General features: G+C 34.4%; 1 protein-coding gene across 1 annotated transcript in view; it reads left to right on the top strand.

Moving 5' to 3' along the window:
- SBF2 (SET binding factor 2) overlaps positions 1-21,990 on the top strand; it is a 240,092-nt gene that overhangs the window by 97,719 nt on the left and 120,383 nt on the right. The window contains exons 7-13 of the mRNA XM_009328574.1: positions 12,222-12,354; positions 13,949-14,057; positions 14,790-14,903; positions 15,760-15,837; positions 18,193-18,306; positions 18,826-18,954; positions 19,694-19,792. Coding sequence (XP_009326849.1) covers positions 12,335-12,354; positions 13,949-14,057; positions 14,790-14,903; positions 15,760-15,837; positions 18,193-18,306; positions 18,826-18,954; positions 19,694-19,792 — 663 coding nt within the window. The 5' untranslated portion in view covers positions 12,222-12,334. The remainder of the gene's footprint in view (positions 1-12,221; positions 12,355-13,948; positions 14,058-14,789; positions 14,904-15,759; positions 15,838-18,192; positions 18,307-18,825; positions 18,955-19,693; positions 19,793-21,990) is intronic.

Below are 21,990 nucleotides of genomic sequence, written 5' to 3'. Positions count from 1 at the left end.
TGATAAATATATATGTGTATTCGTTTGGCTGGGAAACATTATGAAAGGGTCACTGCACAGTCAGCATGTGAGCTGGCTTCAACTTGTTGACTAAGAAAATCCTAGTGTCTTCAACATAGAGCAAGAATTGCTTATATTTTAATACTTCATTATGTTCAGCAATAATGTAAGGGCAGCTAAGTAATGAGAGATTTAATCTGCACGATGTATGAAGTGACCAAATGCAGCATTTTCAGTACAGTAATACCTATAGCTGGGAGATGGACTAAGATTAGGGCATCGATGTGGGGCCCTTTCCACATCTCATGTTTGTTATGAGACTTCAGTGATATGAACCAGAACTTTTTTTACCTCTGTCAGGTTGTTTACAAACTTCTTACCCAACTCACTCAATTTTTTTTTTCTTTCCATGAGATGTCATATATCGTGCGATGGGAGCATATATACCCTTTGTTGGAATTTAACAGCATGTATGGTTAAATTAAATTAAGACAGTTCTATTGAAGTATATAATCAAGAAACTTCTAATCAGTCTTTGATCTTAATAAATTGTATACTTGCCAGCCTATGGAACCTGGCACCACATGTTGCATGAGTGGATGCTGCTGGCTTATGTTGTAGTTTCAGTTTAAATCTCAATGGCCAGTGAGCTGCAATTAGCTCTGTAACACAGTAAAAGAGAGTTTGCCGTTCAAGCTTTCCAAGTAGATTTGTGTAGTCTGTCAAAGAACAAATAGATTACCAAGGGATTTGATGTGGCATTTACTGCTAATGGGCCCTTACTGCTGCAACAGCAGAACAGAAAGAAAGCGTTCTTTTAGATGCTGTTGGAAATAAAGGGATATTGTGATAGTGTATTTTGTACAGGGACTCTTCTGCACTCCCAAGTAACTGCACTTTGTGGACAGTCACTGAGGCTTCACTTCCCCAGCAGCATAAACTTCCAGGCAGCCGATCCCATTTGTGAATGTCCATTTCTAGTTGCACAGTCCTGCCCCATCCCCTGTACTAAAGTGGTGCTTGGCTCACCCGTGCTGAGCTATTTTATCTCACCAAGTTAACAGAAAGTATCTGGAGGGTGGAAGGAGGGAAAGTCACATCTGTTTTCTGTCAGCAGTCTCAGGTTGTGGTTTGATGCTGTAGTTGTCAGTCTGATAGCGAAGTGCTGCCGTGAGAACAGATCCATCCCTCTTCCAGCTTGAACTAGCTCACCTTGGACTCTTGTGAGCTTTTATGCAGGTGTAAAGAAAGCAGCAGCAGCGCGTGGGTGGGATAAGACCGTTCCTTTCAATGATAGCCATTAGAGCAGCTTACAGTCAGATAATGTCAAACTATTCCTTCAGTACATGCTGCTCAGGTTTTTTACATTTGTTTGTTATATGTGGATACACTGAGAGCTCTCTCATTATCAGTATAATGCTGGTGCTGTGATTCCAGCCATCAGTGGACAGGATTCTGAAATAAGTTGGGAGGCAGTGACCAATATTTCTTGTAGTGTTCACTGTTTTGCAGAACAACGAAGCACATGAAAGAAGATGCTCGCTTACTTTTTATCCAGTTCAAACTTTTATTACTAATGCCTCTTTTAATGAGACAAAATATGCAGTAGTTCATTTTAAGTGGATTGTAAGTCTCAGAAGGAAAAGTTATCTGACATAAGTAAATACTACTGTTAAAGAAACTTGAAGCTGTGTATTGGCTGTATGTAATGAGCTGTTTTTTAAAAGGAAGCTTTCAAATAAGATGAAAAATAATAAAATTATATATTACTGTTTGCTTTATAACAATGAGGTGAAATTTTTTGAATGGTTAAGTGAAAATTTCTTTTGAGATATTTGAGAAGAGAGTAGTTTTCTATTAATAGTAGGACTTCAGAAAACACCTCTCAGAAGAGTGAAAACAAATTATTTTTTTTCCAGAGATGAGAAAAATGTAAACTCCAAAAGCCAAATGTCTAATAAATAAACAAACAAATTTAGAAGAAACAAAAGAGGCTTAGCTCTGCTTACAGAAAATACTGAAACAGATCCTACTCGGAACAGATTACTTTTCTTTCTACTTTTGCTGGTATGAATGCAGAAATAGCTTTTCTCACTATTCCAAAGCAAACTTGTTAGCAGTTAAATCATAAGTCCTTGCAAAACTTTAAATTTCAAAACTTCAGTGTTAATACTTGTGCTGAAGAGGAAAGAAAAAACAGTTCTACAGAAATTTCATTCCATTTGTTCTTGTAAAATCATGTTTAAATTATTGCTATTTAGTTGCAATGTGGGCCGAGTTATCAGTATCTCATAAGGTCAGGAAAACCTCAGATGATTTCACAAAGAAAGAATTTTTAAAGATCACTAAACATTTTGCATAGAATCCAAATATGATCTTTTAAGAAAATAAAGCGACTTTTTTCACGTTTCATGTTTATGGTGTTTCGCCGTTTCCTCAACTGAGTATCTGTGGGTTTATGCTTCATGAATATCAACCAACAGTGGCTGACAGTAGCTCTAACAGAACATCCTGATTAGCCACCTCTGTTCTTGTTGTCTTTGCATTTGTTTGATTCCATTAATATAATGCTTCAGTAGTTATGTCCCTTGAGAAGGACTTTGTAGTCCTTAGGCAGGAAACAGATATGTTTGCGATTTCTTATGTATCCTTGACCATTTTTCCTGTGTACAGTTCAAGAATGACAATACTCTTCTCATTCTTGGATATTTTCTTTCTAAGGATCATAATGGTATTACTCTCGCTCTGCATTGTTTTTTTAAAGGACATTTTGTTAAAGGACATTTTTCTGCTTTAAATGAATCCAGTCAAATTATGGGGTATCCATTTGCTCCATCAGGATTTAATTTGTAGTATTTCTACTAAGAATATTTTACAATCCATTACACGTGGCAGTCTTTCCCATATGTTATACTGTTCTTTTTCATATTGCAGCTACTCATAATTTTGTGGGTTTAATTCTCTATTTTGCCTATCTGTCGGCTTTATTCTTAGGTATGAGTGAAATACTTGCTTTTAAAATTTTATGTAAATAAATAAGCCATGGATTTATCTGGAATTAGTCATTGTAGTTTTGATTCAAATCACTCGAGACTTGCTGTTTTATATGTCGCTGCAAAGATGACAAAAATATCCATCATCAAGGTAAAAACTCATTAAGTGTTTTCATATGCTTGTTTTGTCAGTGAAAGTGAAATGTACCGATTTCATACCTTTAGCATATACCTTTGTACTTTCAGAAATTCTGGTTTGCATGTTGTCCCTATGAGTAAATAAAGATTAAGGTTTCAAGATCAGGATCTATGATATGCTGGTATCTGTAAGTAGACATCACCATACCAAGTTTCTGATGCTACCTAGCTAACATGGCTAAGTCCCATAAAAAGGCTGTCATTAACATGCAATTGTTGTTCCGGCTTTATTTCGGGACAGTTCTTGAATTGTCGAGATTGACAGTGAAGGGATAAATACGGTAATTTCATTTTAATGTGCTGCTTCTCTATTAGGTAACATACTTTGTTAATTAGCTCATATGCAGAATAATTTCCAATAGTCTCTAAAAAGTCATAGTTATAACTTTGCTTTCTATTCATCCTGCTACGGCTTTGAATCTGTGATCAGAAAGTTAATATTTCTTTGTTGTAATAATTTTCCTGATTTCTAACGTGAAATTTTAAAAACAAATTGGGTTGTTTGAAAAATTTTTGATGGTCTTCCTGAAGTTTAAAATGTCTGTTGGTAGCTGAACAGAAATCCTCCTTTACTTTCAGACAGTTTACCATACATGAATCAATTTGGAGAGCTGGTAAATTGCAGTATCTGTTTTTGATTACTTAAATAAAACAGCAGTTGCAAATAATTTCTCCTTCGCATCAGATTACGATTTTAGATTTGCTATCAGAATAAAGAAAGATAATTTTGGCTAATTTAACTGCTATAAATAATTTTTATAGCATATGCTTATTTTTTCCCAATGTATCTTTTGATGTATGTGGGAGAGAAGGTTTCACAAAATATTTGGTACAAACAATAAATTAATGTTTCTTAAAAGAGCAGTTTTAATGAAGGAAAGTCACCTATAAAAATTTCTAAAAATGTGGGAACATTTCAGTACTCTCTCACCTCTACTTAGGGAAATCGGGCAGCATTTCAATTCATTAGTATGTATCCGTTATCCCAGTCCACTCAAATTCTTTTACAAAATTCTTTCATTGAGTTTTGGTTAGTGTGGGCCTGTGAGGGTTATACAGAAATTCTGTATCCTGATACTAGTTTTGTACAGGATTACTGTTTATCTCTACTTATTACTTTTTTAGGGCTGGAATACTAGATATTTATGGGATAAACATCCAAACCAAATAGCTTCATCTTTTAGGTATCTTACTAGATAACTAAATAACTAAGCAGAAGATGAGATGTGAAAATAAATCATATTTCAGCAGAATAGACTATTACTCAAATGTTAATGCCTGCATGCATATAGAGACAGACAGTAAGAGAACAAAAACTTGTTTTAATCTGATAGTTAACAGTTCAATATTGAGAAATATTGCTTGCCACCCTCCCTGTAGGAGAAAAAAAATAATCTCATATTTGATTTGCATGAAGATTATCTTCCCCTTAACAGCTCTGAATTTGATTTTATATGCAAACCTACTTTGACTGACATTCTCTTGGCATTTATTCTTTACTGGAGTTTGGTTTTGATGTGTGTTCAGTAAAAAAGAAAAAATACAAACCCGACATTTAAAATAAAGTAACTAAATCTATTTTTAGAAGCACCTATCAAGCCTGTCTGTATGAGCCAGACATACAATCAGTTGCAAACTTTCAATTGGTAATGCAGGTTATGTTGGTATAATTCAAAGTTACTGCTTTCATGTAAATTTGGCATTTACCTCCCTGCCATGTGAGTACTTTCTATATATGAAACCATTATTTGTCTGTTTTACCTTCCATTGTCTTTTCTGTTTTATTGAGAAAACTCACTCAACACACTCATATAAATCTTGAGCTTATCAGTCTCACTTTGGATATGTATACCTTTAAAACTGTGCATATGAAATTATTTTGCACATCTGTCTTTCAGGGATGAAGACCTTATTACCTAAATATTTTATTATTAATTGTCTTTAGTTGTATCATTGTCCCTGAAAAAAAAATTTGCTGATCATGTTCACTCACTGTATTGCAAGACTTGTGTTTGAAGGCTCAAGAAATCCAGAGGGCTTTTGCTGCTCCTTTAAGTAGATCTGCAGAGGGATTTAATGAAATTGGTAATAATGAAGTGATACGAACATGCAAATGACAGACATCACTGTTTGTCTTCCTAAGTCGATCGTATACTGTGCTTAATCCCTGTTTCCCTGTGCCTGTGTAATTTTGGGTTTGGATGACAACCATCTGCTTGACTCAGTGTTGACAGAACACAGTTGATATTGTTGGACTTTGGGGGAGCAATAGTGGTAGGAATATTTATCCATCAGCTGAAGAGATCTTTTTTATATGTATACTAATTTTCACAGTCTCTTTGATATGCTGTTTAATGATCAGTTGGCTTTTATGGCATCTATACCAGAATCTTTCTGTATGGTCCTCCTGTTCCTTACCTCTTCCCACCCTCCCCAAAGTCTTGTTTGTAGAGAAGCCTCCGTTCTGCCCTGCTTCTTACAAAGAACATGCAACATTCGTGGTTCAGATACTGAATTGCCTTCAGTTCCAAAATCAAGTTTATCTCAAAATGCGGTTTGATTTCAGTACTGCGTGCCACACCCATGTTTGCTTCTATGTGCTCAGAAATTAGTACGACCACTTCATTCATGAAATGCCTGATTCTTTGAGGGAGTCTTAGCTGAAGGCTCTGTGCTTTAGAGACTGCTTCTCTTCCCCCTTAGTCTGACAAAGACCAAATAAGTTAATCTCCTGGGATACTCGTCTGACTCATGTTCTCTGTTACCCAGCCAGAAAGCAGGATAAATTAACCCTCACAAAACTCTGCTGGCACAGCTAGATTGCTCCCCATTTGTGAGCAAATTTGGCTATGATTTAATCATGTAGTGTGCAGCGCAGCCCTACTCTAATAACAGAACTGCATACTTTTCTAAATGTGAATTGATCCTGAACTGAGTGACATAGCAATTTTTTGGGTTTGTTTTAACTGTGTGTAGTTGATTGGAGATACCGTGTAATTTTTGGATTGACAAATGAATGCAATTTGGCAAGGATTACCTATATGAGTATTGAGTACAATTGTTACCTCTTATTTATTAGTTAGGCTTGTATTTTGTTCATTAGCAGTGCTATGCAGCTACATCTAAAAATAAAAATGAAGAGAGTTTTGTTTTTCCCTACTTTTTTTCCCCCAGTTATCTTTAGAGCTTGACAGTGCCTGGCACAGAACTTGTACTATGCACTCTCCAGTGGCCTTTCAGAAAGGCTTTTCAGTCTTTGTTGACCCATTTCCTGGATTAGTCTAAGTTATGGATTATTTTGTCTATTAAGCTTTTTCTTGTGTCCAGTAATTCAAGAATGGCATATTGGCATAATAATGTATTCATCTAGTTGAGTTTCCAAATCTCATGTTTATAACTCTTTGCAAAACTCTGAAGAAGTTAGTGATAATATTTTGATTTCATGCAATATAGAGGACAGTTAGTAATTTGTTGTACACTTTGTGTTTGGGTTTTTTTAATCATGCTTAAATAAATACTTAAATTCTAGAACAACAGGAAGCAGGCAGAATGATACATTTGTTGATGTAGGATGTCAGATAATTTAGTACAAATTACAGATTCTTTAAATACTTGAAAACAGTGAAGGTCAGGAAGCCTCCATTCAAAATTTTCCAGCATATGTATAATATTTTACAGGATGTCTGTCTGTCTGTGGACTGCAAAAGAGTAATCTGTAAAAATCAACTTGTTTGTTGTTTTTCATGTTGTCTATTTATGCCCTGACAAATTAGCATCGGATGTAGTGTGGAGTCTGAAGACCAGTATACGGTTCAAGGTTACAGACACACACGATTGTGTCTTGTGGCATGAGGAAACTGGGCTCAGGCTGTCACTCGGAACTGTTTGCTTTCAGTAAACAACATGCAGGGCTTGAAACAACACCTTGGTGGCTTGGTCAAATAGTTTAATCAATTGTTTAAATGGTTTTTCAAAAAGGAAAGTAATCGAAAGTCGTTTATACCAATTTATAATTGGTTTGAGTCTATCAGATGAAAATTTCCTTCATAGTCATTATCTTGCTCATATTCCTGAAAACATACATCTCAAAGTACGTGTGGAGCAATAATTTTGTATTGAGTTAGTGGCTATCATTTTGAAAATAAGAATATTCCAGATTAGATGTCTATAATGTGCACTTGATTTATTTTCTATTCTTCTGTATTGTATACAGAGTATTTAAAAAAAAGAGAGAGAGGGAAGGAAAACAACTGGTACCAAAGAAGCTGTCTGGGCTGTACAAGTTTTTCAGTCAGTGGAAGTGGTTAGCCTGGGTTTCACTGTCCAAGTGCGTTTCCAAACTGAGTAGCCTGTTTTCAAGAAGTTGGTTAACATTGGTGGTTAGCTTCTCAATGGAAGAGCACTTCTATTATGCAAAAAAAAAAAAAAAAAAAAAAAAAAAAAAAAAAAAAAAAAAAAAAAAAAAAAAAAAAAAAAAAAAAAAAAAAAAAAAAAACCAAAACAAAATGCCCGAAAATTTCAGAACCTCTCCTTAGGTGTAAATTTAATATTTCTTAGGCTGTGAAGTTTTCATTCAGGAAAGAAAAGAGTAAGAGCCAGTGAAGTTCTCACTTTAAACTGGCTTTTGTGAAAGATACCTAAAGAAATTACCTTGGTTATTTCTTGGCAGTTTTTTTTGTATTGTATTGTTATTTCTTGTAAGTTACTTATGTATTTTTATATGAACTCTGATTACACAGGACAAGTCAAATACTCTCATTGTAGTATATTCATTTCTATTGTAGGTACCTTGCAGAAATAAAAATAATTTTATTTTCAAATGCAAGCACACAAGATTCCTAGTCTCTTTTTTTCTGTCTGCTGAAATGTGGCTTGTTTTGGTGAGGTGACTTTCTGCTTTTTATGCATTCAGAATGCAGAAAATGGCGGAGAGAATTTAGAAATAACTTCTAGATGGAGATTCAATCCATTGAAAATTCCAGGTTCAGCTTGAAGTTAAGAGCATCTGTAAAGTTATGTCGGTTACATTAGGTAACTATCACACGTTTCCCACGCAGGTTTCTTGTATGTGTTTGGACTTAGCCCAGATGCGCAGACAGGGCATACAGGAGATCTGTATCCTGCACTTGGTTCTCTGCTGCGATGTTTCCTTGTGCAGGGATTTTAGCCAATGGTAGGTTGCAGGACAGTAATGTACATAGTTCACAGCTGCTTTTAACTGCTTTTTCAAAGGACCTGCTAACTTGGACATGTGACAGGGATTGCCAGACTGGAGAGACAATGCTTCCCTCTTGATATGTGAGCAGTTGGCCAGCGAGCTTTCCTTGCCCCTACCAGCCTGTCTCCTTGCTTTGGTGATGGCTTTCATTTCTCCCTGTTCAAACTCACAGAGAAGGTTAGATATTTCCCAGTGGCTTACTGTTTTTTTTTTTCCTGCTATTCCTTACAAGACCTGCTGATTTATGACAGAGATGTGTTTAGATGCTCTCAATATTGGTCACTTTCATAAGTTCTGCAGATAAAGCAATGCTTTTGTCTAACTCAGCAAAGCTGGGGCTACATCTGGTGCGTTCATATCACAGCAAGCATTTAAAATTCATCTTTCGTGGCCAGTTAAAATGTGGTGAACATCTGAGAGACCAACTAGGGGAATGTAATAAAAACATGTTTGCAGTAAATATTCTTCTGTGTGGCATCAAGTTTAGACATGGGAGATAGCTGATAAAAATAGTCATCTTAAATATCAAATTATATTGGTGCCAATTAAGCTACAATGAGAAATGCCTTTGCGGAGTACAAACTGAAGCTTTATCTGTGGCCACTAATATGCAGCAAAACCAGACTAATTTCCCTAGTGAAACTATGAAAGCCTCACAAACTGTATCATCGCTGCTTCGTAGTTTAAATAATAAAAAAACCCCACTGGTTTATTTCCTCTTTTTTCCCCTTCTTTTTATTCCAGTAAGTGTTGCCTTTTGAGTATAGTCCCTTTGTCCTCCAATAAAACCTTGGGAGGCAGGTAGAACTTGTGAACTCTGGGCTTACTGTAGTTGAGTTCAGGCGATAAACTTGTTGTTGTTGTACTTTTTTTTTTTTTTCCCCCTCCTGAGTTTTACAGAAACGAAGACCTTATTTTTCTGGTTACCAAGAACATACTCTATTAAGTAGAAAAGTTGAACTTCAGTGGAACTTCAGCGCTGAGTTTTGACCTGTCTTCTAACATAGTGTACAAGAACTTGGGTTCTTAAAAGAAACTATCGAGACAAATCAGCAAGAAAAAAAGAATTTACACTGTCTAGATATCCAATATTTTCTGTAAATTGAAGACACCAAAACACATTTCTTACAGTGGTAAAGATAAAAATATAACAGACGTACAAGTTAACGCTATGTACGAACATGAAGATTATCTGTATTAGCTATACAATAGTATATCATTTTAGCAGTTCCTAGAAGACTGCGTGATCTTGTGCTGTACAGCCAATGTGTTCTCAATTTTTTTAATAGAACAAAAAAATCGATGTAACCATAATATTTTGTTTTGGATTCGTAGACACGTATCAACACCAGAAAGTCAGAATATTTTGCATACATCTTCTTTTTAGAAGGCCAGTGTTCAAATAATGTGAAGTACTTGCAGGTCGTCTTCTTATACATAAACAAATAATCTTGATTTCCACTTCATTCATATATTTTGTTAGTAAAAATTTTGCATTTTTAAGTGCTCATTAATTATGTACTATTGAGAATTGTGTATTGTTTTGATATCTGATGGGGAAGCCTATATTCAGAAGAGATTTCAAGTGAAAAATGCTGATACTGGATAAGTTTCAGGACTTTTAAAGGTATTGGAATTAAGATATTCCTTCTAGACTCTTGCATAATCATAATCCACCGCAAGAGAATGTCATATAGCTAGAAAAAAGGACTTTTTTTTACACAGCTTGATTTCAGTTGAATACTTTCAGTAACGCAATGTTTTCATTCTTTGTAAAACAAATCCAGAAAATATTTTATATCTGTTACCTCTCAGCCTAGGTTGCAATTTTAAGACGTGCAGAATGGACAACCATTTGTTTCAAGTTTTTTAGTTATAGATATTTTGATCGAAGAGGGTGTTTCTGGTTTTGGTTTGGTTGGGGTTTGTGTTGTGTGTTTTTTTTTTTTTTTTTTTTTTTTGAGAATTCGGTTGTACCAAATGTTGTGAATATTTGTGAGTTTTTGGGGGATTATTTTCCTCAGTAATACCTGCCAGAACATTAAAGTTTTATAGAGGATTGTTTGAGAACTTCTGTATCTCATTATGGGAAAAAAGTGTCATATGTTTAAAAGAAAAATATTCCTAAGTGTCTTAATAAGATATTTGATGTGGAATGAAATCGTGTAAAAAGCCCACTTAGCTTGAAAACAAAAACTTAGTTTAAATCAAAAAGTATACTCCAAAGCAGTCATTAAGATCTTTTGGGAAAGGAACAAGGGCAGTTTTGCATAAAAAGAGCAGTTCACGTTTTTAATTTCTTACAGCGATTTTTTTTAAACAGGAAGCAGTTTCTAACTTTGTGTTCAAATGTATACATACCCTCGTACATGCACACACAAGCAAGGACACTATTTCAAGTTAGCTTCTAACCATTTACTGATAAGTGCTGTTTAATTCACATAAAGAAACTAGATTGGTTTTTCATTAACACTATCCTTACATTGTGTATTATAAAGCAGTTTGTTTTACACCACACAGTATTAATTATGCCACTGAAAACAATAGCAAATATTTGCAACAGTAACTCACTCAGCATTATAACAAAGCCTTCTGTCCTTGAGTCCTCTCAAGTCTCTGCCTTTGATTTCATGAGTCTGTCCTTAGTGTTCTTGGAGAATGGACTTTGAAAGTACAAGCCATTATGTTATTGTTTGACTTGTTCATCCTAAGAATTAAGTCTTTTTCTCAAAAACCGCCTCTGAATCCTTGTCCCTTTATATTTATAAACCAAGCTCCACTCCAGTGAAGCAAATTTTCATACAATGTCATAGAAAAAAAAGATTTGTCAAGACATGTAATAAAAATTACTTAAGCAAAACAAAGTGTTAATTATCATATGAATATAGTGGCTCTCAGTAGTCACACTTCTTATTGGGAAGATTATTGCAAGATAAGCAGTAGCTTTGTAAAGGTAATACAGGCTGTCTTACTGATAACACAAGCTATGTCCTCAGGGAAACATCATACATTCCAGCATATTTCAGGAAATTTCATAAATTTCAGCATATCTCACATATCTCAGACATGTCTGCTTCTCAGGATGGGACTTTGTTTTAAAGGAAATGTATTTTTGGTTTTCCCTGAAAGCACATGGCTTTGTCTCCTAGGTAAATTATATTGTCTTAAAAAAACCCCCATCATGAGATTCATGAGTCTTACCCTAAATCTAGTGGAGCTTGTTTAAACAGTCAGCTCTTCTTTAACATATCCTTCTAATGACACGTACGCTCTTACTGCCCTTTTTTAACCTTGACTGTGACTCCTAGAATGCTCTCCGTGGGTAAAGTATGAATGTATTTACTAGGAAGTCTTTGTCATTTTCTTTTGAGCTCGGCAGTATGATTTCCACCCCCGCCATGGAGATACGTAAAGGTTTAGAAGTTAAGCCTGGATCAGTGACCAGAATTGAATTCTAGGTACACAGAAGGCTATGCAGAAGATACATATAATATGGTTTGGAGTCATTATTAAGCATTGCTGGGGTTTGTGCTGAGAAGAGGAAATCCTTAAAAGTGGTTATTGAAAGGGAGATGTAATACAATATATTTGAAATGTAGAAATACATTCAGATAGTATTTTAGCAACCTGAAAGATAGAAAGGAAGCTGCACTAGTTAAATAAAAGGTAGAAGAACTTGAGGTTTGGCAATTTATGCATTTATCATATGCTTTTTGAGAATTCCTCCAGAAAATGGTACATTTTAATGTAATTTTTATTCTTCTTTTGACACTTTGTTACAGTTCTTTATTTTTTTTAATTTTTTTTTTAAGGAATCCAGAATGTACTCAGCTTATTCTGTGCCGTGCTTACAGAAAATAAAGTTCTCTTTCACTCCGCAAGTTTTCAGAGGCTCAGTGATGCCTGTAGGGCTCTGGAGTCTTTGATGTTTCCCCTCAAATATAGGTGAGTTGAGTTTTGAATCTTTGAACTCTTTGACTAATTTTCTAACTCATTTTATAACTTACATTACATTGTCCTTAACAAAAGGTTTGTGCTATGTTGGTTCAAATAGGCAAAGGTTTTCCTGATCATATATACAAGTGCTCGTTTGTGCACATCATTAATAAAAATCTGATTGCATCATGACAGTGGAAACAATAAAAGGAGAAACATCCAACCTACAAATACAATAGAAACCCTACTCTCAGCATAATTTGGATGGTAAAACTTGACAGTGATGATCCATGAGTACATGCATGGAAAAGATGTGGGGGAGACCTAATCACAGCCTGCCAACAAGTAAGTGGAGGTGCATGGCAGGAGAACAAGAGATTGGGGTCATAAACTAAAAACACAGAAGAGGGAGCTTTCTGTCTGGACACAAGGAAAAAATGTTTTATTGTGAGGATAACTAAGCAGTGGAACAGAGAGCCTGTGGTGCTTCCATCCCTGTAGCTTTTCAGGACCCAGCTGGACAGAGCCCAGAGCAACTTGATCTGGATTCAGTCTTGACCCTGCTTTGAGCAAAAGGTTGGACTAAATGATCGCCTGAGGGCCTTTACAACCCAAAAGATTCTGTGATTCTAAGATAACATCTACATTAGCTTGTATCACAGTTTTAAGTCATTGACAAATGTCCACCAGAGAATGAATTTAAATGGACAAATTGATTCTCTCTAAAAAGCCACATCTGGATACAGTGTTTTGAAATGGAAAACTTCATGTCAAGCTATTTGGCTTTTTTAGGAAGAAGACATCTAATTCTGACACATCTGTTTTAAAAGATGCCTGTATTTTAGTAGCACATTTTTATTTAAAATATTTCAGAGATGGGCTTCATTTTAATGTAGAATAAGAAGGAAAATATTGAAAGTGAGTTTTGGAATACGTTTTTTAATGCTAAAATAGTAATGAATGTAAATTTTTAATAACTGTAAATTAGGTCTTGAAATGCATTGATCAATTTAGATACAGATTTTCATGTTGCTCTGATGAAATCACTAATTTTTTTTAATTGTCAAATCAAGTAAACAATATCTGAAATATAGAATTCTATACATAATGTTTAGCTGTCATTTCAATTTCAAAGCAAAAGATTTCATTTAAAGATTTCTTATTAATGTTATTTTACAAAAGGCTGAATTGTAGGTGTCTGGCTAAAAACTAGCCATCTTTTAAAAATCCAAGTATTATGCATAACTTTAATGTCCCTAGTTGCTTAAAAGTTGTGGACAAATATAATGTCCATATAAAATAAATGTTACAGATATAGATAGTCTTTTCTTATTTTGCAAAATACTATTGTTTACAATAAATTGTAGACCCTATGATACAATAATTTCTGGAGTTTACATGACAGATGTTCTTTTAACAGCATGGCACTTTATAAATAAGTATGCAATAAATACTTTCATCTTTTGTATTTTTAAAACACAGGCATTTATAGTAAATTTAATACGTAACAGGAAGATTTTTTTTTTTTTTTTTTTTAAAGAAAAAAGCTGCCTTATGTGAAGGGATAGTTGGGAGCTTTTATTTTATTTTATTCTTTCCACAGTTATCCCTATATTCCAATCCTTCCTGCACAGTTACTGGAAGTTCTCAGCTCACCAACACCTTTCATAATTGGCGTACATTCTGTCTTTCGTAATGACATTCATGAGCTTGTAAGTATGCCTACCCAGCATATTCATAGTCACAATGTCATTTGTGGTGTTTAGTTGCAGAGATTTTCCATGCTTCAGAGATGTTTATATGAACAATACATACACTTTTAAAACATTACCGTAGAAGGCAAGGCAAGACAATCAGGAGGAGAAAAAAGAAAAAGCGTCAATTCTTTTGTAAATACTTTGAGACTATAAAGTAGAGGAGGGAAACAATTTGATTCTAGTGCAGGATGGGAAGGAATGGATCCATTTCCAGCTTTGTCATGTATTTGTCATGAGTTTGAACAATTCGCTTACAATTTTCAAATGTATTCTCAATTATTTTATTTTATCCTTACTTTTTAACCATGTGCTTGGAGAAACTGAACCAGGGTTAGAGAGATACCTAGAAACATGTAATTTTACTTATAGTTGTTCTCACCGTGTCCTTTTGCAAACAGCCTGTTAGATCACTGAACACGAACCTGGAACATCCAGAAACAGAAGTCACTTTTGAAAGTTTGGCCTAATTTCACTTTCTTTGGTTTACATTCATTTCTCACAGCTAGATTCAGTAATATGAAGTATTTGGAGTATTTGCTTTATCAAAAGCATTCTATATATTAAAGTTAATACTGTTTTAATTTGTTTATTTTAACTTATGTGCAGATCATGAAATTTAAACTGTTGCGTTTTTAAACTATGCTCACAGTATACACTACTGATAATATTTTTGTTTGTTCCTTACAGTTAGACGTAATCATAGCAGACCTGGATGGAGGCACAATTAAAATTCCTGAATGTATTCATCTTTCTCAGCTGCCAGAACCACTGCTACATCAAACTCAAATGGCGCTTTCTCTAGTATGTTTTGATACAAACCCCATTTTCTACCTGCTCACCTATTTTTCATTCTTTAAAAATGAATTTCAGTATTAAATCGCTTTCAAACACACTGGATATGTGAGATCTAAAACTACAATTCCTGCCAACATTCCTGGTTTTAGAAGAATTTATTATCTGAAGTTAGAGTTAATATCATCAATAAATTACTACTAAAATGTTTTTTTCACTATTCAAGAGGAAGTTAGTGATTTTTCCTTCCTAATCATGATTTTTAATGAGTTCAACCTCAGTGTTTGAGCAGCATTGTTACAATTCATTTTAGCTTCTTTTCTGTTTCCATAAATTCATTTCAACTGTACATTGTCTTGAAGTTTAACAAGTGAATAACCAAATAGTCTTATTTTACATCAATAAACACAAGTTTATTTGTATGATGCCCCAATATCATTATTCAAGAATGATTGATTCTGTGTTAGGGAATCACCAAAAAAAGTAGTTCCATTTGTCTTTTTACTATCATTGTCATAAATTAGAAAATACCTTATTTGGAGGCTTCTGAACAAATCTTCTTACCTTAAAGAGAAGAATTTTCTGTCTGTTAATTTGTTTCAGATGAATCAACTCTAAAATCCCTAGCTATATTGATTAGCTTCATTGACTATAATAAGAGTTTTTGATAACTAGCTCACTTACAGAAACCTGAATCTGAGAAATTAATCCCACTTTTGTTTCCATACAGTCTTCATAATTTAACTCAATCTATTATTTGAGGTACTTAATATCAGTGAATATTAATTTGAGAAAGAAGAAAAAAATAATTTGTCCTTTCCTCAGCAAAATGAGGGAAAAAAATTTTGTTTAAAAAATTCTCTAGGTTTTGCATCCTGATTTGGAAACAGCAGATTATGCATTCCCTCCCCCGCGAACAGCTTTATCACACTCAAAAATGCTGGTAAGATTTCTGTGTTATGTCTGACTTCCTTAAGTAGAAAACTGTTGAAATTTTAGACTAACTTTCTTTTAAGAATTTCTGCTTCGTGTTTTCTGTTCCATAATCCATATGCTTTATAGTATTATTGGTGGAGCAAAGAAATGCTATTGGACTTTGTATTCTGCCCTTTAATAGCATTCTAATGAGTTAGAAGTTTTTATAAACATATTTGTATTAATATCGAAGCACCTTATTTTCTTTTAATATTGCTGTCTGTTGGGTTAAATTTGTGCTGTCTCTGTTTTGTAGACCAGTAAAGCTACAGAATTTTACACGAGTGGACAAACTGGTCTTCTTGTGTGTGTATGTAAATGTTAAAATTGTTATCTTACAGACACCCCACCACCACCCCAAGAAAAAAAAAAGTTCAGAAACATTAAAAATGTCATTCCAGATCTAGATTTGAGCGTAAATATGAGTAAAGATAGATGTGGTAGCTGTGTCAGCAAAACACAAGACACTGGTTTTATAATAATAATAATAATGATGATGATGATGATGATTATGAATTGTATGCTTGCACATATTGAGAAAGGAGTTGTATGTTTTGTAATATTGGATTTGGCTTTAATGAACCTCAACCTGAATGAAACAATATGTAATTGTCCGTACTAAATAAAGTCTGTAGAAAATTTTCTACTAAAATCTAGTTAATTTAGATTAGAAGTAGTTGTGAAGCCATAATAACTTAATAACTTAACAACTTGGTAAAGCTGCTGGTTTTAGCTTGTAGGAGTGTCTAGAATTGAACATGAGTTGGTAGTCCAAACTAAACTCCAAAAGCCAATTCGATTTAAGAACACACCTCAGGTTTTTTGTGTAGGTGTATTCAAAAATGTAAAACTCGGAAGTGGTACAATATATTTATTGTTCTTATTTCCTGCTTTAAGATTGTTTTTTTTCCATTGCTGAAGACAGAAAATGTCATCCAGATTTCATTTAAACTAATGGCAAAATTCAGCTAAGACCTCACTTTGAATATTGAAGTTATAAATCAATATAATTTTGTATCAATATAAGAAAAAATGTTAAATCTGAAAGAAACGACCATGTTTTCAAGTAGTCCAAAAAGTCAGGGTACAAACGTACCTGTTAAAATCCTAGAGAGCAGCCTGGACACAAAGAAAATGAGAATCTCTCTCAGTAAAGTGAACCCTTAGAAAACTAAGTTGAAAATAGAATAACACCGATCGTGTTCCAGAGAAGAATAAAGAGACATCTAGAAAAATATTCCAATAGGACAGCTTTATAGAATCTTGTATATACCTAAACTTACTTCTTTAAAAAATCATTACAAGCTTTAACTTATTTAGGTTGTATTTGCTTCTTGATTAGCTGATCAGCAGTTTACCTGATTCGTTAATCTAATATTCTTTGTTGCTTGTAACTTTTAAAGTTAGAGTTTGTTTTTAAAAGTCCTAAAATCTGAGGTTGTAAAACAACTTTTAGGACCTCAGGTTTTAGATGTGGCAGCAGTCTGAGTAGGTACCTGAGCTAATATAAAATAACGTGGGTGGCACAGGATTTGATCAGTCTTTAGTTGCATCTGGGCCAGCTGAAGATGTCACTGCCCCAAGTCTGCCCCCAACTGTTCACATCATTTCCATTAACCAGTAGATGTTTATGTAAGCACTCACTCATTTAAATAAAAATAAACCAGGACTTTTTAAACTAACCCTGGATTATTTTGGCTGCAGTAGATTGGCAAGTGAAGACATGAGTTGGAAGAGTCCTAGACAAGTAGCTGAGCAAACTTAGAGCAGTCTCCTCAGCTGGCAGAACCAGAGCAGATGACTATGGTGATGCCTGTGATGCTCTGAGCCTGGTTCCCCCAGCAGCAGCAATGCCAGCTTAGGCTCCTGTGGTTCCCTGACACCCCTGCCCACTCCAGTGGCACTGCTTGTGTAGTGCTGCAGAGGCGCATTTATTTTAGGGAATAAATCCAGGCTAAAATACCCTCTTTTCTTTATTCAGCATCAGTTTTTTCTCATGGCAGTTCCTTCGTGTGGTTCACCACACGACCACCCCAACAGTTACACTTGCATTGCCCACAGCTGTTGTGCAGGCCTAGAAAAGAGCGGTAGGAGTAAAGGGGTGAATATGTTCTAAATGTATCATTGCCATCTGAGGGCAGCTCAGTGAAACTGTAGCCTCATATAAGATACCTTCATATGTGTACAAGTAGCTCCAATTCGTATGCTGCACTGCTGCATTGTTTGATGAATTTTTAGGTGTTTCTCAGACAGCTTTATACAAAGCGTGGAAAAGTTTAGAATACAAAAATGTTTTGACAGCTTATTCAATTACTGCTTACAGGATAAAGAAGTGCGAGCAATCTTCCTTAGGCTATTTGCACAACTTTTCCAAGGATACCGGTCATGTCTTCAGCTGATCAGAATTCATGCTGAACCAGTAATTCATTTCCATAAGGTAAAAGAGAAGTAGTTATGTATATTTAGTTAGTATTTGTTTGTGTCACATTCCCATGGGCTTGCCTTTTGAACAAGTGTTAAAGTTTAAAAAAATAAAGTAAAATAATCTACATGTGATAAGCATATCATTTTGACAGCACTATATCCATGCATTTTAGTGGGACTAATTGCAGGGACAGTGATGAAATGTGAAACAAAGTTAAAATTTAATACAAAAAAACATTTGAGAAATCATTAACGAATTTTGAAAACATATGTATGTAATTAGAAGACAATACTTGAAAGTACTACTTTTCTGTTACTGCCTGTGAGATTTATAAAATGTGTGCATCAAACTTCCTGTTACATCACTCCTGAATTTAGGTATAAAAAGATACTAGGTAATATAAAAGATTTAATTAGAAAGTGCCACATACTACTATAAGCTGGTGAAAATGTTTAACTGCTGGTATATAAATAGTTGGTTGTAGTTTTGATACTGATAAATTACATGCAATTTTTTCCATCTTTATTGCAGGCAGCCTTCTTGGGGCAGCGAGGCTTAATTGAGAATGACTTTCTAACCAAAGTTCTCAATGGAATGGCATTTGCTGGTTTTGTGTCAGAGAGGGGTCCTCCTTTCAGAGCCTGTGATCTTTTTGATGAGGTGAAAACTGTTTCTATATTCCCAAGGAAATTAAAAACTATGATATTTCAGCATGTGAAAAACTATTGAAATGCTTCTGAATCCTCACTGGTTTTTGTATAAAGGTTATACTAAACTTCTCAATACTTATTTTTTACTAAGCATATATGTCTAGCTTACTTCCATAAAATTATGCCCTGCTCATGTGTATGAAGTTAAACAGTTGTATAAATCATGGTAATGCTGTTCCTATTGTCAGGTTTGGAACTTCATAATGCATCACATGTGCTAGTACAGAATTATTTTGAGTAATTTAATTATATTCTTAGAAACATTGAAAAAGTAATTGAGAAATATTAAATTAAATACATACCCAACAATATAAACTGGGACAAACGTTTTTTCTTTTTACTGTGCCCCATATTTTTACTCTGCTGGCTTTTATTTGAATGTAGATTACAAATAGAGTTTGCTATTAATTCTTCATAGTAGTAGTATATATGAGAAATATAGATTGTGGTATTAGAAATGTTAAAGGAATGTTTTAGGTATGTAGGACTTTCTGTGTTAGGTAGGACTGTAAAATCTGGTAATAGAAAGTCTATAAGAAAGTGAAAATGTTTCATGTTCCAGAGCAACGTGACATTGCACATTTGTCAGTGTTCAGTTTTCTTTGCTCAGTTTCATAACTTAAATAGGAAATAAATTATTTTTAGTTGAATTATCAACATTTTTATTCTTTTTTTTGTTTGTTTAAAAGTTGGTAGCCTTTGAAGTCGAAAGAATTAAAGCTGAGGAAGGTAATCCACCAAAAATGATAAAACATGTTAGAGAACTTGCAGAACAGCTCTTCAAAAATGTAAGTTTACTATACCTGCTGCACTTTCAGAGTTGAGATAGTAACATTGAAAATTCTTATTTCTGAAATTGATCCAGTATCTGAAAACAGAAATGACTGCTTGTGGTAGTCATCATCTGCATTATGACAAAAGACTTTGGAACTTTAAATGTCACCAATTTTGTACATGTGAAGGAAGTTCAATATAGTAATATTGATTTTTTTTTTTTTAATGCTAATGTTGATTTACGTAGAACTACTGCTACTTAGCATTCTATTTTTTTGTGTGTTTATTCACATAATGTTTATAAACTGTTATTTTCTCTGCTGCAACCTGTCCATGCCAAATACATCTCTTTTCTTGCCTCTCAACACTTTTCTGTATGGAAACTGTACATCTAATTTGGCATAATGTATACTTTCAGCAGATCTTTCCCGCTGTACAACCCAGTCCCTGTGGTTTGTGTGCTCAGCAAGCAGTGTTTCATTTCTTACAGCCTGTTTCTTGAACTCTTTAGGTTTCCTAGAATACCATTTCCAGTTTCATTCTTGCCTTCCTATCATATTCCTTTATGTTACATGGTGCTTTTGTAAAATCTCTTACCATTCCATTAGCTGGTTTTTTGTTGTTCTTTTTTTCTTTTTTTCTTTTTTTTTGGCATCAGCTAATCTCCCTCCCCCTCACACTTCCTGTCGTTGTTCAGACTCCACAGAGCAATATCTATTATGCAGTCAGTTAACACCTTTATCGCCATTTCTTTTCTATATCCCACTTCCCCAAAAATATGATTTACATATACACTTCGGTAAAGAAAATCATAAGAATTACTAAGTACTGCTAAGTTCCAGGGTGTTTGGGGGGTGTGGGGGAGTGGGTTGTGTGTCTTTTTTTTCCAAAATGAATTGCCTTTAAGCATTTTGTCAGTGTCAATGCAATCTTTGTTTGGGGTAAAATTAGTATCTTTTCCATAGGAAATCCAAAACTTTACAACCAGTGCATTCAGCAATCTTTTGTGTCAGTAGATTTTGGATGGAAAAATACATCTATGTATTTCAAGTAAATGGAATGTGTGAATAGTAAGGTGTGTGAAATGAGGTTAGTCTGGCTTTAATACTGTCTTTTGTTGCAGAATTTGTGTTGTCTGTCTTCAGACACACTCATTCACTCATTCGCTCCATCTCTCTTCTCCTCTGAAATTGACAAATGACTGTTATACTGTTTTGGAAGAAAAGATTTGATACACATTTTAATCTACCTTGTTGACAGTAGACATTAGAAGAGAGAGCAAATACATCTTTGTGGACTAAAACCATTTCACATTTAAAAATGTGTATGAAATGTTGTCTCTTGTCCATATGTGATGTAGCATACTTATTGGAGTATCTTAACACTGATATCGTAAGTCTGAAGTGTCAGTGTAAGGATAAGACAATGTATGTTGTGGAAAATGAAGAGGAACGTCAGGCATCAGAATGTTTGTTACATAGATTCATTTCATCTATGAGATTTCATCTGTAATAAAATATTTTTATTTACTCCATGGTATACCTCCTCATTCTATAGCATTCTCTTAATGATAAGTACTGATGGAATCATTTTCTATTAAGAGCTAAAATTAAGTTATCAGAAATAAAAACTTTTGAATAAATATTAAATTCTCTACTACTAATTTAATAGTGGTGCTGTATATAGCAACATGCATTTTCCAAATTCAGGTCTTTCAGGTTAACACTGTCAGAAGGTATATTAGTTGACAGTTCTGCAACATTCAGAACTGTTAGTTTCATTAGAAAGTCAATGGGCAATATTACAGTAAACTGGTTCTTTTTGATCAGATGGCAGAGATGAGTGAATTCAAATTTGGGGAAGATATAGCAGAAAAAATGAGGTGTATTGCACTAAAGTTGCTTTAAAATCAATCTCTCTTAAATTTCCCCGAGAGCTAGGGCTGTAATGTTATAAGCATATGATTATTGTGGTACTGTCCCATAAATATGGGAAATTGCTGCGAACTATATAGTTGTTATTATCATAGAATCATTTAGGTTGGAAAAGACCCTTAAGATCATCAAGTCCAACCATAGACCTAAGACTGCCAAGTCCACCACTAAACTGTGTCCCTAAGTGCCACATCTACATGTCTTTTAAATACCTCCAGGGATGGAGACTCAACCACTTCCCTGGGCAGCCTGTTCCAATGCTTGACAATCCTTTTGGT

Source organism: Pygoscelis adeliae, unplaced genomic scaffold (assembly GCF_000699105.1).
Source record: "Pygoscelis adeliae isolate BGI_AS28 unplaced genomic scaffold, ASM69910v1 Scaffold166, whole genome shotgun sequence".
Classification (NCBI taxonomy): domain Eukaryota; kingdom Metazoa; phylum Chordata; class Aves; order Sphenisciformes; family Spheniscidae; genus Pygoscelis; species Pygoscelis adeliae.
Note: the sequence above shows the minus strand (reverse complement) of the source record. Positions and strands in the feature narration are given on the sequence as shown.